Source organism: Phragmites australis, chromosome 20 (assembly GCF_958298935.1).
Source record: "Phragmites australis chromosome 20, lpPhrAust1.1, whole genome shotgun sequence".
Taxonomy (NCBI): Eukaryota; Viridiplantae; Streptophyta; class Magnoliopsida; order Poales; family Poaceae; genus Phragmites; species Phragmites australis.
The window spans coordinates 14,528,020-14,546,181 of record NC_084940.1 but is presented as its reverse complement, the minus strand read 5'-3'; the positions used below and the strand labels follow the sequence as shown (position 1 = coordinate 14,546,181).

The window sequence follows — 18,162 nt, the reverse complement described above, 5'->3', positions numbered from 1 at the left end:
AGATGGAGTAGATGGTATTTATAGGCCACGATGAGAGGAGAGGTAGGTGGGGGTGGGGCCGCGGGGGGTATTTTAAAAAAATAAACAAAAAACATGAATAAAAAAACTTAGAAATAATAGGGGCACATGATTAATTCTAAAAATGAGCTTTATTGATAGGTTGCCTCATTAAAAACCTTTCTAGCAAAGGAAAAAAGAGTACAACCTAGCTCAGAAAATTTAAAATTACATGTTCTCATCAGCATCTAGATACAAATTTTGGAATGATTCTTCAAGCTTAGTATTTTCTGCAGTGTGTTGCATTCGTGCTTCAGCTTGTTCCCAATCCTTTACTATGGTGAGTATTTCAACCATCTCACTTGACAGATTTGTTCTTCTCTCTTCGATTATCCTTCCTGTAAGACTGAAGGCAGTCTCAGAAGAAACTGTAGATACAGGAACCGTTAACAAATCTCGCGCTAACAGTGAAAGGACTGGATAATTCGTCTTGTGCTCATGCCACCATTGCAGTATGTTGAAGTTTTCTTGTTCGTGGCTGATAACGTCACTGTCGATGAAGGTAGTTAGCTCCCCTCCGGATGTTGTAATTCCGGTGCCCGTAGACGATCGTGACGAAGAGTCTGAACTTCTTGATGAAGAACCTACACCAAATATTTTCCCCCACGTTGTCGTCTTCTTACTTGTTGTGGGTGCTAGTGGAGGTCGTTGCAGGCGAACTCCGCCATACTTTGTTTCATATTTACTATAAACTTCGAATAACTTAGAACGAACATTAGTATAATAATTAGAATAATCATGGCCAAGAGCATCACCTAGAATTGCGAGAACTCTACAGAAAGCTGCAATTTTAGCTCTAGGATCTAAAATAAAGGCAAAAGCGTATAACAAAGGAATTTCTTTCCAATACTTTAAGAATTTAGATTTCATAGGAACTACACAATCTCTTAAAAGATTGTCATTTTCATAGTTGTTTAAATGAGTAGCAATTTCAACAATATTATGCACTACTAAACAAGATGTTGGATAATAAATTCCTGATAAACTCACAGTTGAATCATAAAAAAATTCAAGAAACTCCAATATCCTTTCAGCAACATACCAATGCGCTTCCGTGAGTAAAGTTTGACCCCTATGCTGATGGTAATGTGTATGAATAAACACACCAAATGTGCTCTTATATGGTATAATATTTTTAAGCATCAAGAAAGTAGAGTTCCATCTCACCGGCATGTCCAGAGCAAACTTACGTGGACGCACACCCATTGCAACACAATACTGTTTATATGCTGCAATTCGTTGGTTAGAGGAGTTCACAAAAGATATTGTAGTACGAAAATCTTCTAAGTATCACGATAACCTCTTCAAACCGGATTTTACTATAAGATTGATAATATGACAAGCACAACGTTGATGTAACAAGAAAGATTCAGCATAAGTACTAAACAACGGAGTAAGAATATCCATTGCTCTAGAATTTGCACCGGCATTATCTAAAGTGATAGAAAATATTTTATTCGTGAGGCCAAAGTCTGCAACTACTTGAGATATTTTTTCAGCAATATTTTCACCGGTATGCGCGTTGTCAATCAAGCGAAAACCTATTATTCTCTTTTCTAATTCCCAATTATTATTAACAAAATGAGCAACCACACTAAGATAATCCTCTCTAGCCCTACCTGCCCATATGTCCGAGGTCAAAGCAACTGAAAATGTACATGTTTGCAACATTTCTTTAAGTTTGCTACGACACGTATTGTAGTATTTTACCATATCCCTACTAGTTGTCTGTCTAGAAACATGCGTGAACCTAGGATTATGAGCTTGCTTAATGTAATCTTCAAATGCAGCAGACTCACCGATATTGAGTGGTAGATCCGCTCTTGCAATGAAGCGACATAGCTCTTTTCGAGCATTGGCAGAGTCGTACTCCCAATGATGAACAGAGCCGTCGGGGTTGTACTGCAACATCGTCTGCTTCATGGCTGCTCCACTCTTTCGCTTGCAACTTATGGCGTGCCTCTTCAAGTGCCCCGTTCCACCCGAGGGCTTTGCAGATAATTCATTTTTACAAATATAACACTTAGCATACCTGACACTTACCCCATCTTCCTCTTTGTAGATCCTTTCAAAGTCTTGCCAAACTTCGGAAGTACCGGCTCTTGATCTTTTAGACCCGCTGCTTGCTAATGTGTGCGCACTTGTAGAGCCTAACGATGGCACTCCTGCTGCATCACCTGGATCTGGATGTGAACCAACCGGAGGTTCACCGTCGGGTCCATCATCACCTGCAGCACTAGTATCAAAGGGGCCGTAGTCCCCTGTGAGTCCTTGGAGAAAAAAATCATGATCTATGGATGTATCATGATCACCGGCATCCATGATCAATGTCGAATGACACTACAAAAATTGCAAATATTCAGAGTTAGAAATAATCAAATAATAAAATTAATAATAAAATAAGACTCAACAACGATGCAAAAAAATCACCAAGATTTCTTCAACTTCAAGATAGCAAATCAGCAGGATGACGATTTTGGAATTGCTCGGATTTTTTTGCAACAATTCAAACTAATTTTGCCAAATTATCGCTAATTCTCACGAACTTTGAGACAAGAATGAGAGGAGGAAACAAGAGAGAAAATGGTGTTGCTGGTGTGGAATGGAAGGGCAAGGTGCTCCTCTATTTATAGGTGAAAAATGGTGATTTTTGCAATTTTTTTCAAATTTTTTGGAGCTCAAACGGTCACAAAACGGCTATAAAATTCAAAAAAATCGGGTTAACGGGTTAAACGGGCCGTCGCGTGCCCCCACCGGCCCATCGTGCCCCACGTGCCGGCCGGGCCGTGCCCCCCGCGGTGGGCCGTGCCGTGCCGAGCCGGCATGGTGGGCCGTGCCGTGTCGGGCTGGCCGTGCCGTGATGGGCCGCCGCGTGCCGTGCCGGCCCGGCCCGGCCGTGCCTCCTGGGCCACCCGTGCCTGAGCCGGGCCGTGCCGGGCCGTTCCGTGCCCGTGCCGCCCGTGGGCCGGGCCGTGCCGTGCCGGCCCGTCGTGCCGCACGCTCGGCCCAGGCACGGCCCGGCTCCTCGGGCCGTGCCGGCCCGGCCCATCTCGGCTCAGGCCGGGCCGTGCCTGGGCCGTGCCTATAGTTCCGTGCCTCGGGCCGGCCCAGTAAGCACGGCCCATTTGGCCATCTTTAGTGGTCAAGTTCTTCTCTTTTATTAGGATATTATTAAATATTAGTGTGATGTTATTTCATAATATATATCTTTCTCTACAGTTGCTTCCGTATTGCCTCTCGTTTCAAGAGAGATGCTGCCGAAATTATATATATATATATATTAGTTTAGCATGCTTGAAGCGTAGTTAACTAGCATTCTAGACTTCTGTAGGACCCTAAGGTGTTACATTTTTGATCTGGTCCCATCCGTCAGCCATGCATTACTCATTTTTCTTATAATGCCGAAAATGTGCGACTGACAGGTGGGACCATGCCAAAAGTTGTAGTTTATGTTATTAAGGGTATAAATAGTTATAGTTTTGTAAAATATGTCTTAAAAGTTATAGTTTTGTATTAAAAAATACAAATAATTGTAAGTTTGTGAAATTTGCTGTAATAAAAAGGTAGGATTATGAAAACATATATAGCTTGCATAAATAAATTTAATAAAATATGCGGTAACCAAGATCTACCCGTGGACATCAATTTCATATCAAAATTGTCTCCCAAACAAATACAACTATGAACTAGAAAAAATATCATGCTAAATCTAGCCTTAGGAAAGTCAAAAAAACATCTCAAGAGGATAAAAATTGACGGAAAGCAAATAAATACCACACCAGAATCTCTTTCACAAGCAATAAACGACACCTTCACAATTTATTTCGACAGCAAATAAATATCAATGTAGGCTCTATTGGATATGCTATGACTTGGAAGCTTGTGCCTAGTTAAGAAGCAACTGTGGTCGTTGAATTTTAATTATTGATTTTTTAATAAAATTTTAATTTATTAGAAAAAAATAAAAAAAAAACTCATCTCAGACTACTTCTCAGTTTTTAATTTATTTTAACTACAATTACAACCTCTCAAAAACTACTAAAAATCGTGACAAACCACTTAAATAGCCCTAATTTTTGTTAAAAAAGCGCTTTTAAACCGATCCAAACGGAGGGCAGTAAGACTATCCCCAACCATATTCCCTTCATTTCGTTCCTTTCCCGATTCCCTTCCCCGTTCTCAATCCCTTTATTTCCTCTCATCTCCAACAGCTTCCCTTCGAGGGGAATCGCGAAGGGAACGGAGAGATAATCCCGTCCTGAAGAGAATGACCCTGAGAATCCCGTCGTGAAGGGAACCGTGAAGAAAAACCGTTAGAAGCGCTGAAGGAAACAGGAATCCATTCATGACAGGAATCAGCTCGTGAAGGGATTCCCTTTACATGGTCTAATGCGTCCCCAGTCACGCACAACAGGCTGCCGAAAACACTCCGAGCCCACCTGTCATAGAGATGGATGGGCCTCTTCGAGACTTGGGACCAATGGGCCTTTAGCACCCCTATAAATCGAACCCCTCTTCCTCGTCGCCGTCGTTGTCGCCGCCGAGGAAAACAAAGGGTGAAGGGAAAAAAAAGAAAAAACCGGTAAACTAATTTTGGGGGAAACTGGGTGGTTGGATTCGCGAGAGCTCGAGAGTGGGTTCAGGAGGGAGTCAGGGCGGCAGGATGGCGGCGGAGAGGCAGCTGGTGGTGGCAGTCGAGGGGACGGCGGCGCTGGGGCCCTACTGGCCCATCATTGCGGCCGACTACGTCGAAAAGATCGTGCGGTACGCCCCCTGTTCTGCTCCCGATGCTGTTGTTTCTTGAGGTTCTGGTGCGCGAGGCAGGAGGGGGGGGGGGAGGTCTTGGGCGGGGAGAGGTGGTTACGGTGGATTTCTAGCTCCTTGTCCTGGTTCTTGTTTAGGGTTTAGGGGAAGAACCGGGCGCTGGGAGTGTCCGCGTTCTCGATCGATGGATCGTTTGGGGGGAAGAACTAAGCTGTTGGAGTATAGTGGAGGCTTTTTCTTTTTTATTTTGGGAGTTGAGTTATTTGATGATTCCTGATTGGGCTTGTTGATTATTGCTTACCAGCTAGGAGAGAAGTACGTCTTTGGTAGTAGCGTTTAATGTGATACGTCTGCTAAAGATTGGACTGATTGGAGCTTTTGATGCTTGAGGGTGAAGTATAGGTATTTATACTCTGAAATATAGGAGAAATATAGCTATTTACGTCCTGAAATATTGTACCTCTTCATCTTAATTGGTTCAGTGTCTTTTGTGACCATGCTGATACGAATCGGCCTTGGCTGCTGCACCCTCCTTCCCCCCTTCCCCTTTCTTGCTTGGAAAACCAATATACGGTAACCTCAGTTCCACATGGTCACTATGTAAGAACGCTGCTGCGTCATTATGCTGTGCAAACTTGTATCCTGGATGAACTGGTTGGTCTTAGGTTATCGGGGTTGATTTTTGTATTAGAGTTGTACTTGTAAAGTATCATTGTGCATGTATGAATACAGGTATATGAAGAACATATAGTGTATTACATCGTCTCAGGTTAATATATCTTGGGTTGATCTGTCTTCTTTAGTTGCTTGCTCGAGTCCATTGAAAATGTGCCCCTGAAGTGTATCACTTCATTATGATGTAAAAATTTCAGCTGTCAGGGTTAGGGTGCATTTAAGATGAAGTTGGTTGGCCTACCTCATCTACTGATTTGTTTGCCTTCGGATTCATACTAGATATTTATTATAGTCAGTATGCTAATCTGATTAGCTTTGCTTGGCATCTATTTTTTCCACTGATGATTGCGTTATAATCCTTTACGTATTAATTAGTAGAGTCCTTTTCATATTCCTGTGACCCTCGCATGTAATCTCTATATATTGCTCCCATGGGGCTATTATTTAATACAAGTTCAATTCTTAAGCCTTAACAGGTTGTAAAATTCCTTTTTTAGGACCGGTATTAGATTGAGGCCTGTTTGGTCATGTTTGTTGCTTGCTTCAAGTTCAGGTTTCCAATTTCCAATATAGGGGTATGTGTTTATTGGAATTTGTTCGGTTTCATACCTATCGTTTTTGTTGTTGTTATTAATCGCATTGATCTTGCTTCCAGACTAACCCTAATGAACATAGGAAGTAAGCATTTTCCTTTTAGTGTTTTTTTAATGGATAGTGTTTTGAAAAGTGATAGGTGCTAGGTGGGTGATGGGGTGGCGCTTAGTTCTTAATTGGTGATCAGGCGGACTAAGTGGTGATTAGGAGCTAGGTGGGAGGGTAGCGCCTAGCACCTTTGTGGGTTAGGAAGCCGGTTTTTGAAACTCTGCCTATTGATGTCCATTTTTTACTTTGCTCATTTTCGCAGATGTCTTCTCATCTATATCATTTATCTGCATCATGGCTTTGATCTTCTGACTTAACCGCAATGCACAAATATTTTCTAATAGTTCTGTATATTATCTAATTAGCATGCTAGGAATCTTGGTCAATTGTTTGAACACCTAGTCCAATGCCACCATCTTATTTTTTTCACATGATTATTGAATGCAACCTTTACATTTTTAGTATTGCTGATTTATAAAGAGTATTTGAATTTGTGCAGGAGTTTTTGTGCAAATGAACTGCCAGGGCAGGTAATTATGTCCTGATCATTAATTTATTATCTGAGTATCTGTGGATGCTATTCCTTGAATTGTGTCAATATGTAACTTATTCTTCATTTGTGCAGAAGCTTGCAGGGGCACCACCTGAGCTTGCATTAGTTATTTTTCATACCCATGGACCTTACAGCGGTACGCTGTGATATCCTCCATTTCCATGCCCTTATCATTTAATTTTCAATCTTCATCACCCTAGTATCATATTTAATTCAATATCAATAGGCAATTAATAAATTTTTTGCAATGCAGCTTTTGGTGTGCAGCGTAGTGGATGGACAAAAGATATCAATGCTTTCCTGTCATGGTTATCTGGAATATCATTCAGTGGTGGAGGATTTAGTGAAGCTGCTACTTGTGAAGGACTTGCTGAAGCACTGACGGTATTGACATCTCCACACTCTTTAAAATTTCTATGCATATGACGACATCCTTGTTGCCAAAAGTTAGCATTTTTAAGCTTTGGTTTTTTCCTTTCCTTATCTCAATAATGGGCAAGATTCCTGGAGTAGTACACCGTGTTTTTTTTTTTTGCCATTTTGCCTACGATTTTATTGACTTGTGCTCATTTCGCTTGTGGTATTTCTTGCCAAAATTGTTGATATTCAGTTCTCTATGAATAAATATGTTCTAGTGTTCCAGTTGATGGCAAACATTTATTTCTAGCTCTACTTGCAGGTGAAGATATCACCCTCTTTTCTCTAATATTATTGGTGTTCACTTTTCATACTAAGCCCAGAAACAGCTGGAAATATATTCTTACTAAGCTATTTGCGCAGTCTATGATTTGAGTGAGAGAATCTGAACATGGTCTTCACATTCATTTGAATCTCAGCCTTTATTTTTTCGTCAATAGAGTATTGATTTGTAATTATCAGTTACTGCTGATAATCTGATGGAATGAAATGAGTATGATCAGAGAGGTTCATATGTTAGTATGCTTTTTTTTGGGGCAGCAGTCCATTTTTCTTGCAGTGATGAAAGCTACATGTTGTAAAAATGCTTAAAAACCTTTGTTGACAGCATTGGCCTTTTTTTAGAATATTTTAATTGTGATCATTTTGTTACTCGTTATTATTGTGATGTAAGCTGTTGTCCACATATTTGTTGTAATCATGATGTTCATTTTCTTATATGCAACTAGATACTTCAAGGCAGTCCTAGTACAACCCAGAATCATCAAAACCATGAAGCACAAAAACATTGCATACTTGTAACTGCAAGTAATCCTTATCCTTTGCCTACACCTGTCTACTGTCTTCCTGTTCAAAGTACTGATCACAAAGAGAACGCTGAGTCATCAAAAGAGCCTTCTATTGCTGATGCTGAGACCATTGCAAAATCTTTTGCTCAGGTGCTACATAAGTTATGCCATAGCTTGTTATTATTGTTTATTTCTTGTATCTCAAATGGAATGTCAGTAGCATTTAATGGATTCTTTTTAATTTTGTGGCTGTAGTGCTCTGTGTCATTGTCAGTGATATCTCCAAAGCAGCTGCCGCCACTAAAGGCGATATACAATGCGGTAATGTTGTCACTTTTTGTTGTGTTTTATTCTTAGATATAAACCTTCTATTCCTCTTCTCCGCTTCTTGTTTCATTATTCCATTGATGGTATTATAGTTCTTTTTTCTTGAGTGGAGGAGTTTTGGCGATTTGAATCCTGTAGGAAAATTTCTTTGTGTGTTCGGAACTAATGATTGTCATCATCAACTTCCTGTGGAATGATTTTCAGAAATAACTTTGGAGTAAATTAAATAAAAGCAACTGTATGTCTTCATATTGTATATGAAACATGCAGTTGTAGTTTGCAAAATAAACCAAAACAAAATTCAAAATTAGAGTGTAGTACGCCCTTGTCTTTTTAATTTAACGTTTTTGACTTTTTCTGGTCTCCAAGATTCGACTCTGACTATTACTTTTATAACTTTGTAGCAATATATACTAAGAATATTTTACTTTTATGAAAGCATCTGTAGACAAATCTAGTCGTCTAATTTTCATGTAGCCAACCTTAATAGTTGTAAACATATTAGTGGTCAAACTTTAAGAAGTTTGATGGAGTGGATTCTTGGATGTCAAATAAAAAGAACAAAGAGAGTACTTTCAAATAATGACAACTTATTTGTGGAGTACGAGTGTAAGACATTGCTCAGTCTAAAGTACTCCTTCCAATCTGAGTTCCTTCTCTATTTAACTTCATTGTCATGGAACATGGAATGAGTTGATCCTTTGGTTCTTGGCAAAAAATTCTCTTTATTTTATACCCATATCTCTAACACAACTATCTATAGTCCATTTGAAGGTGTCCTTGGTGGAAAATGTTACCTCAAAAAACCAAAATGACATCTATTAGCAAGTCAAAACTGAGCTTTTAAAATGGCATCTATGAGACTTGAGGATGTATTAAATTAGTTAGTATACTAGCTAAAATTGCAAGTGATGGCCTTGCACCATCTCCAATTTTCCCCAGTTATACATTGTGACCATTTTTAACATATGTGCTAGAATTTGACCTTATATGGCCTTCAACAGTTTGTTATGATGAATGTGCTCATAATACTGATTCCAAATTCTTCTGCAGGGCAAGCGGAATCCTCGAGCTGCTGATTCATCAGTGGATCATGCAAAAAACCCACATTTCCTTGTTTTGCTATCTGAGAATTTCATGGAGGCCCGAACTGCTCTAAGTCGTCCTTTACATGGAAACTTGGTCCCAACTCAAACCATAACAAAGATGGACAGTTCACCTGCAGTTACTATGCCAGCGCCAACTTCAAATACTAACCCCTCAGGTTGAACAATGTTTATGTTTTATGTTTGGCTTAGTTTTGCTATAAGATCTGCTCTTGGTTCTGTGGTCCTTTGATAGAAAGAAAATGTTGTTGGATGATGTCTGTGCATGGGAGGGATGTAGGGAAAGCTTTGTCAGTGAGGTTTAGGTGTTTACACCTAGTTTAGTGACAGTTGGTTTCACAAATGCTAGTTCAATTTGACTAAAGAAAAATGACAAAATTGAAATTATTCTTGATATTTACCTGGGCCGGCATACTCAAAATATGGCAAAAACAACTGATGGCTGTATATCTTGGGATGGCTGACTATTTCATAGCAGGCAAGGTTCTGAATATGCCATTACCTGATCCAATTTTGCATAAAGACTACCTATGTTGGGTGAAAGATTTAGCAGAAAAATATATGCATGTGATAACTTATACCAGAGAGAACACATGAGACAATTCAAATTACATGTGGCTGTTATGTGATGTGATTAATTGTTGTACACTGTAATATTCTATCTTCAGTTAGCTGAGTTGAACTGTTTTAGCCTGAGATTGCAAAAGTAAATATACTAAATATAGAAGTTGAACGCTACGTTTCGAGCAGCTTTTATCACTGGGCGCCAATGTGATTCTCTAGCTGTTTGTTCAAATACCATTGATATAGGACATAGATGGCCAATTACCCTAAAAGTGTTAACTGGTACGATGTCCTCAGCTAATTGTTCGAGTTATTCAGAATTTGGAGGTGTTGGTCAGTCTTTAGACTAAATTAGCCTTGTCTGAATTGCATATGGATAAGTATTTGTTGTTTGCATGAATTCTAGTCATAATTAACAGTGAGATTGATATATTGTGAGGCTTTCACACATTAACTTAAAAAGTATTCATACAGATACATAAGTGCTTGCTCCCTTGCATATGAATGCTTGTTAAGTGGTTGCAGCATTTGTTCCATGCAGTGAAATTTTGCTGTTATGAACATGACTGCGCACCAGATTTATTTTGCATTGCTATCTGCCATACTTGTCTCTTTAGTCATATTTGCCTTTTTATTCAATTAAGGTGTATCCATAGGAAGCCCAAGTGATTTCAAGAGTTCACTTGTAATTTTTAAATGATCCAGTTATGATAAATTCTCCTAATATTGCAATATGTTTTTGGCATTTGCTCATATTGATGTTGTTATTGCCAATCTTGCTATGATGACTAATTCTATTCAAACATTTCCAGTGAATGGACCTATGATGGGCCGCCAACCAGCTGGTGTTGGAGGCATTCCTACTGCAAATGTTAAAGTGGTATGCTACAAAAGACATACTATTCCTGGTTCTCTGTTTTTTTTCATTGTTCCAATACCTTTACAATTTTCACTTTCAGGAACCAGCTACGATACCACCAATGGTTTCTGCACCTTCTTTCTCGCATATAACACCCATTTCAAATGTGGCTTCACAAGGGGTATCGGCATTGCAAACTTCATTACCATCACTTGTTTCACAAGAAGCAAATGTTGCGAATGATAATGTACAAGAACACAAGCCTATAGTAAACCCTATCCAACAGCCAGTTCGGCCTGGTGGTCATGGCAGCCTCCTCAACAATCTATCACAGGTTCGTCTGATCAACTCAACCTCTTTAGGAGGAGGAGCTACCTCAATGGGACTACCTAACATGGGGGCAACACCCATACAAGTTCACATGTCAAACATGATATCAAGTGGCATGACATCAACACCCTCTGTCATCTCTTCTATGTCTGGACCTGGACAGCCAATAGGTACCCAACAAATGGTACAGAGCACAACTCTTGGTTCCTTTGGCTCAAACACTTCTGCTGTATCAGGCAATTCAAATATTGCTGTATCATCCTCTCTGGCTAACATCCAAAGCAGCATGGGCATGGGTCAATCAATGCCACCTGTGGCACAAAGAGGCTTGATGGCTGGTTCACAATTGGGACAAGGTGGAATTGGTGCAAACCAGAACGTGATGAGTGGCCTTGGGGCTACAACTATCTCTTCAGTGCCTTCAATGATGCCAACACCTGGAATGGCCCAACAGACAGGAGTCAATTCCCTTGGTGTGACTAACAATTCTGCCATGAATATGCCTATTGTGCAGCATCCTAATTCCCAACAGCCACAGCCATCAAAGTATGTCAAAATTTGGGAGGTAAAAATTTCCTCTTGTATTTAGCATTTACATAGTCAGTGTCCCTCCCTGGTAGCTTAGCAATGGGTTGCTAGATGTGTAAAATTCGTACTGAATGGTAAGCACAGTGCAGAGCACTCGACTAATGGGAGCCCTGTAATGCTGTAAGGGCCTGTTTGAGGAGGGAGGCAAGGGTATTCCTACATTTGAAGGTCACATTTGTCCCTACTTTAAAGTACTAAAATTGGTCCTCTTATGGTTTATTGGATGGACATACATAAAATTGGTGCTGTACAGCAGCCTGTACTTGTATTAATACCATAAGTTCACTGAAACCATACATGTTATGATAATTAATTGTGTTAGTATTATGATGGATTGTATTTAAAAAAACTCAACCAAACTAGGAGGAACTTGGTGGCATTGTTAATAAGAAGAAATAGGCATCCAAATTCGCGTCAAAAAGGACTCGAACTTGGGTGGTCTAGCATACATCCACACCCTCAACCAACTAAGCTAGGCTCAGCTCCTATGGATTGTACTTTATATTTACAACTTGGTAACTTCTATTTATTTGTTGTTTATCAGTTATCAAACATTTCACTACTCATCAGTCAATACATCATGGCATAATGCTAAACACTGTATAAACCAACCCTCCTTGCCCTCCAAATGCCACTCACTATACAATGTTTATCCATATCGTAAATTCAGATTTATGTTGCTCATATTGTCTTGTATGTTGGCCATAGAGGTTTCCAACAGCTGATGTTCGTCCTCTATCTATATCTCAGGGAACTTTATCCGGGCAAAGGCAAGGACAGCCTGTATTTATTTGTAAGCTCGAAGTAAGTCTCTATTTGCATTATTGAACTCTCCAAAATTATTGCAGTGTTTGCCATTGAATTTTTTTATTCCTAAGGTACAGTGACATTTTTATTGCTCCCTGACTTTCTACTAAATCTTGTTCTCTTTCACCCAATTTTTTGCTCGGATGATTAAGGAAGATAAATAAGCTAGTAATAAACTCCTGAATTTGTAATTATGGTTACTGAAACAGTGAACTTGAATTCCAAAATTTAAAAACATCGACTACAAACATCACTTGCTGCCAATGCTTATTTTCCCCTCATGGTTTGTGTCCGCTTTCAAAGCTGGAACCCAATGCTTGGTCTGCTTGTATTTAGTGTTTTGTAATCTTTCTATGCTTCTTTTACTACTTATAGTATGAACATATAGCATAATTATGCATGCACTATTCCCTTTTTGGGGTATTTCTCACCTTAGCATATGCCTGACAGGGTTATAGGAGTGGAACAGCGTCCGAAACGTAAGTGTTTATTGCAAGCATCCTTTCATTCCCTTGAATCTTTATATTTCACAATATATTGCTAGCATGTTTTGTTGATTGCTATGATTGATATCAGCAATTCTTGTCATTAGTTGATGTTGTTGTTGTCCCTGTCTTAATATAAATTACTTGTAATAGAAAATTTCATTTTTTGAGTATCATATTGAGGCTTATAGGAATACACTATATCATGTACAGTTTACATAATGCCATCTGCTTGTATACTAAAGAGCACTTTGTATTTACTTTGCAGTATATAGTATCTTAGACAATCTAGTTAGGCATAGCCTTGAAATCCAATAATGTGGTCCTACTTCCCCCATGAAATTCTTTTCAACTACTTGAAAAATTGTACTCCCAAACTAAGTAGCAGACTGAAACTGTACTTTCTGTATGCAGACTTGCAGCAGACTGGCCTGAAACTATGCAGATTGTTCGCCTCATAGCTCAGGAGCATATGAACAACAAGTCTGTCTCTCAACTATACCAGTTCTTTTCCTTGTCAATTTGTTGCATTCTTACATTTTTCTTGTAATGTGCTGTGCATGATACCTTTCTTGTTCATTCTGCAGACAATACGTTGGCAAGGCTGACTTTCTAGTATTTCGGACTTTGAATCAGCATGGGTTTCTTGGACAACTACAAGAAAAGAAGCTGGTCAGTACATGGTTCTAATCTATTATTACCTTTGTTATTGGCTGTTGTTCATCTGCTGTCATCTTATACACTTCATTTTGTAACAGTCATTCCTACACATCTAATGCTCAATTGGTCCTCTTTTTTCAGTGTGCTGTTATACAGTTACCTTCACAAACTCTGCTGCTTTCAGTGTCTGACAAAGCGGGCCGCCTGATTGGCATGCTCTTCCCTGGGGTAATGTTGATTGCAGCTAAATAACAGATATATTTCTACTTCTGATCAGATCATTGACCACTTATTTTGTGTGAGACCAACATAATTATCTGCATTTTCTGAAGTATGTCCTTTTTTCCTAGGACATGGTGGTATTCAAACCTCAGGTCTCGACTCAGCAGCCACCAATGCAGCAGTTACAGCAACAGCAACAACAATTACAACAGCAGCAACTTCAACAGCAACACATGCATATGCAGCCGCAAGGCCTCCCACTTCAGCCGCAGCACATGCAACAGCAGCAGAAAGTGCCACTTCAACAAATGCAGCAGCAGATGCAACAAATGCAGCAGCAGCAACAACAACAGATGCAACAAATGCAACAGCAGCAGCAGCAGCAACAGCAACAACAGATGCAGCAGCAGCAGCAGCAGATGCAGCAAATGCAGCAGCAGCAGCAGCAACAGATGCAGCAAATGCAGCAACAGCAGCAGCCCCAACAGCTCCAGCAGCAGCCCCGGATGGTGGGCACAGGAATGGGTCAAACATTCATGCAGGGGCACAATCGAGCGGCGCAAATGATGCAAGGGAAGATTGCGCCGCAGGGACCAGGCAGCATGCCTGGGGGAGGCTTCCTACCTTGAAACACTTCTTATCAGCTAACATTGACCCTGAGGGTTGAGATGTCCTGTTGTCACCAGCTTGCCAATAAAGGCATCAGCGCATCACTTGCCAGCGCTTTGGGGATTTAGTAGTTCCCACTTTAGTGTGGGATACCATTTTTTTCCTGGTAGTTTGGCCCTTTCCCTCTTTTTTTTTTTTTGCCTGAATATAATCTCTGTTATATGGTCGTGATATTCATGTACAGATGATTGTTAGATTGTTTTTGTGCTGTCCTAACTTGTAGCTGGTATGCCCTTCGGTTGTATGATATAGGTGCACAACAAATTTAAGGTGTTAAATCAATATTTGCATGCAAGGGTGGAATATTTTGTGGATTGCAATACAAATTTAGGGTGTTAAATCAGTACTTGCTACCTTTTGATTTACATAATGTTCCTCATGGAGGCTGTTGCCATGATCTTGCGATTCACATGGTGTATCAGACTTTTTCCATCCAACTACATCACACAATTGCGCTGACATGTCAGGTTTTATCTGACTTAGGAAAAGTCATTAGCAAACTGGGATGGTAATTAGGCATGACAGGTATAGGTAGTTCTTATTCATATATGTACTTATCAGTTTTTATATGTCTTCAACATGTCATCCACGGGTGAAGAGTAGGCATCAAATCTGTTGTTCGCGGGTATACATGGTTACCAGCTGTGATGTGGTTTTAAAGTTCCTTAATAGATGATGTGATGTGGTTCATGCAACGGGCTAGTAGAAGGCAATGCATTGGTGATGTTGTCTTAGCGTTTCTTTTAGATGACATAGTCATCTCATGTGGCAGACCGCTCAAACGGGGAGAGGGAGGTGACGACGGGCAAGTTCTCATGGGAGAGAGATTGAGTCTGAGCCTCTGATGCTGGCTGGGTAGTGGGTATGAGTACTGACTAGTGACTCTGAGGAGGTTGGATTTGTAGAATTGGACTCATCTGAGGTTATATGAGTAAACGAGTTTCATAGGTACGTGTATACCTTAACCATAGATATACCTGTTAGGTAGTGTTTTTTACCTATTGTCACATCCCAAAAATGATAAGCTGTAATTAAGCATTGTAACCATTATTGCATGTATTATCACCTATGTTGTTACGTAATTGTCTAATAAGGTTAGTTTGAAGGTGCTTCAAACACCCTAGAGATGGTTTAGAACTCCTTAGTAAAGCTCTAGATCCTTTGGAGAAGAAAGAGAAGGAAAAGCGGGAATACTTAGAAAGATTCAGCATAAAACCCCTCTCGCGGTCTGACCGGGATCACCCGCGGTCTGACTGCCAAGTGGCAGCCACGTGGGCTTGCCACGTGTGCTTGCTGTGGTCTGACTGACACCCTACACAGTCTGACCGCCAATACACAGAGGCTCGACTTAAGGTGGTCGATTGCCTCTCTCAATCTCTCACTCTCTCATTTGCTCTCTCTCTCTCTCTCTCACTCTCTCCACCCAACACTAGAAGGGAGAGGGATTCCGCTGTCATCGCGTTCGAGGGCCAGAGATCGGAGGAGGGGACTCTCACGAGCTCTCGAAGGACTTCTCCAAGCGTCTCCCCTCTTCTCCCTTGCTGGAGACCTGTTGTTCACCTCAAGCTCCATTACCACCCCAGGAGCCGATCCACAAATCAAAGCCTTTCCAAAGCAAACTCATCTGCTAGAAAGCTTCGATGCACTAAGGTGAGGCTTCCCCTATCATTTTTCTGTTGTTTCTGAGCTCGATTCGATCCCCCGTGTCGTTTAGGATCAAAACTCAACCTAACCTAGGTCCAATCCATGTGGCATTTTGAGTTTAGCTTGGTGAAGGTAGTCCAAGTCACTTTAGAAACACTCCACTAGTTCCATAGAGCATTTAGGTACCCTCTGTGGTCAAAAGTCTCGCCGGCAATCCCACAAGGGTGCCGCCGGCAAGGCCTGGCGGTCTGACCGCCAGTTGGGACTAGAAGGTCCGAAGTGAGGACTCTATACAGGGGTCAGACCGCCGCTAGGGCCGATCTAACCGTTGGTGGGCGATCTGACCACCGGATCAACGTCGATTCGACCACCAGCCCCCAAAACTCTCTGTTGGCCGTCGATCTGACCATCAGCCACTGAAGGCTTGGTGCACTTTAAGTTGGCTTATCCGGGATTTCACACTTTGAAGCCCTGGTGCCCTAGCGGTCTTCTGCGAATGTTTTCGAGTCTCGACGCTACACTATTACTTGTGTATGCATTTTATGCATCCTTTTTGCATTGTTCATTTATTTATGCATTGCACTCATGTTTCTTTTAGAGAGCGTCGATCCGACAGTTCAGGCGAGCGAGGGTGACACCGAGGCACCCCACTTCTGTGAATTCTATACGGCTAGCATCAGGAAGCCTGCAGAGGAGTAAGGAAAGTATCTAAGCATACTGAACCCTTGTGTTGAATTGAATGAAGTAAAAAATTTATAAATTATGCATATGTATGTTTGCATGAGTAGCGAGTCGATGTCAGGCAAAATGAGTAGAACATATATTGTATTGCATATCATCTACCTTGAATTGTTGATTATCCTCATCCTTTTCACCTCAATAATATTTTTTATGTCTAGCCTAAGAGTTATTCGACATGCTTAGCAATGCATAGGCCCTCGGTAGAAGTCGACCGACGGTGATACAGTTGTTCACGAGCTTAAGGCTTACTTAATGTTTCACACTTGATTATAGTGTTGAGTTGGTTGAGATGTGAGAATGAGACGAGATGTGAGCGGTGTTAGAGGTATCATCTGCCCTGGAGGAGGTTCTCTTTTGCTGTAAATTGTAATAATTTGGTAGTGCTTAAGAACTTGTAATATAATATTAATTACTTGATCTTTTTTAAGCTGTGTTGTGATGTTATATGTTGTAAAGGCATGTGTTCCGATCTTGGGCACAAAATACGTGTCAAGACTATCGGGATGATATTCTGGTTAATTATCAAGGTGGTGATTATGAATAATGATCCTCCTGGTGATTAATTAGATTATTATTTGAACGGTTCCTCCACAACTATGAACGTATCCATGAGTAAACGGGTAATCAAGTTTAATTGCTATCCCAAGTTTGATGGGATCGACAGATGGGTCTAGCCTATTGATACAATGACAACGCTTAAAGGTCAATTCTGTTGGCGATCTCAATTTTATTCATCAAGAAAAGTTTATGCACTCCCATTCAACACAACTAATCCACCAGATCCTTTCCATTAGATTTGGAAATCTAAGTGTTTACATGGTTACTACTCATAAACAGACTTAACACAAGAAACCTGCTCAGAAGAAAGAACTGCAAAATTGAAGAAAACAACTACAATTGTGTGCTATATAATGCAAATGCAGAGAAAATTGCTCTGCATCTTTTCTTTGGCTACTCTTTCAGTGTCTAGTGTTGGTATCACATTGGGATACATTGAGACTTCACACTACCATTCTTCAACATGATGAAAAAAAGGCCAAGAATGATGCTCAGCTTCCCTTCTTCATGAAAAAATATTCATTATAGCTGCATGGCACATCTGGAAACAAAGAAATGGAGTCGTCTTTTAGCAAATGAGACTATCTTTTCAAAGTTGGAAACAAGGATTGGTAGATGAAGCAACCATGCATTTGCATAGGGTGAAAGAAGATCATATACCTCAAATCTTAGAATGGATACACTCAATTGTGTAACTTGTACAGAT

At 40.4% G+C, this 18,162-nt stretch overlaps 1 protein-coding gene across 1 annotated transcript; it reads left to right on the top strand.

The window, feature by feature from the left end:
* The first annotated feature begins 4,585 nt into the window (after positions 1–4,585).
* On the top strand, positions 4,586–14,818 carry LOC133901375 (mediator of RNA polymerase II transcription subunit 25-like). The gene is made up of 15 exons (XM_062342739.1): positions 4,586–4,821; positions 6,638–6,668; positions 6,764–6,827; positions 6,945–7,075; positions 7,837–8,046; positions 8,152–8,217; positions 9,277–9,487; positions 10,706–10,773; positions 10,853–11,647; positions 12,421–12,474; positions 12,928–12,956; positions 13,377–13,445; positions 13,550–13,634; positions 13,764–13,850; positions 13,973–14,818. The coding sequence occupies exons 1-15, from the start codon at positions 4,721–4,723 to the stop codon at positions 14,471–14,473; spliced, it is 2,502 nt and encodes an 833-aa protein (XP_062198723.1). The 5' UTR covers positions 4,586–4,720; the 3' UTR covers positions 14,474–14,818.
* The last annotated feature ends 3,344 nt before the right edge of the window (positions 14,819–18,162 follow it).

Coding starts and splice junctions, on each gene's coding strand:
- LOC133901375 (XM_062342739.1), top strand. CDS start 4,721: ATGGCGGCGGAGAGGCAGCTGGTGGTGGCAGTCGAGGGGACGGCGGCG. Junction 7,076..7,836: donor GACTTGCTGAAGCACTGACG/GTATTGACATCT, acceptor ATATGCAACTAG/ATACTTCAAGGCAGTCCTAG. Junction 13,635..13,763: donor AACTACAAGAAAAGAAGCTG/GTCAGTACATGG, acceptor CTCTTTTTTCAG/TGTGCTGTTATACAGTTACC.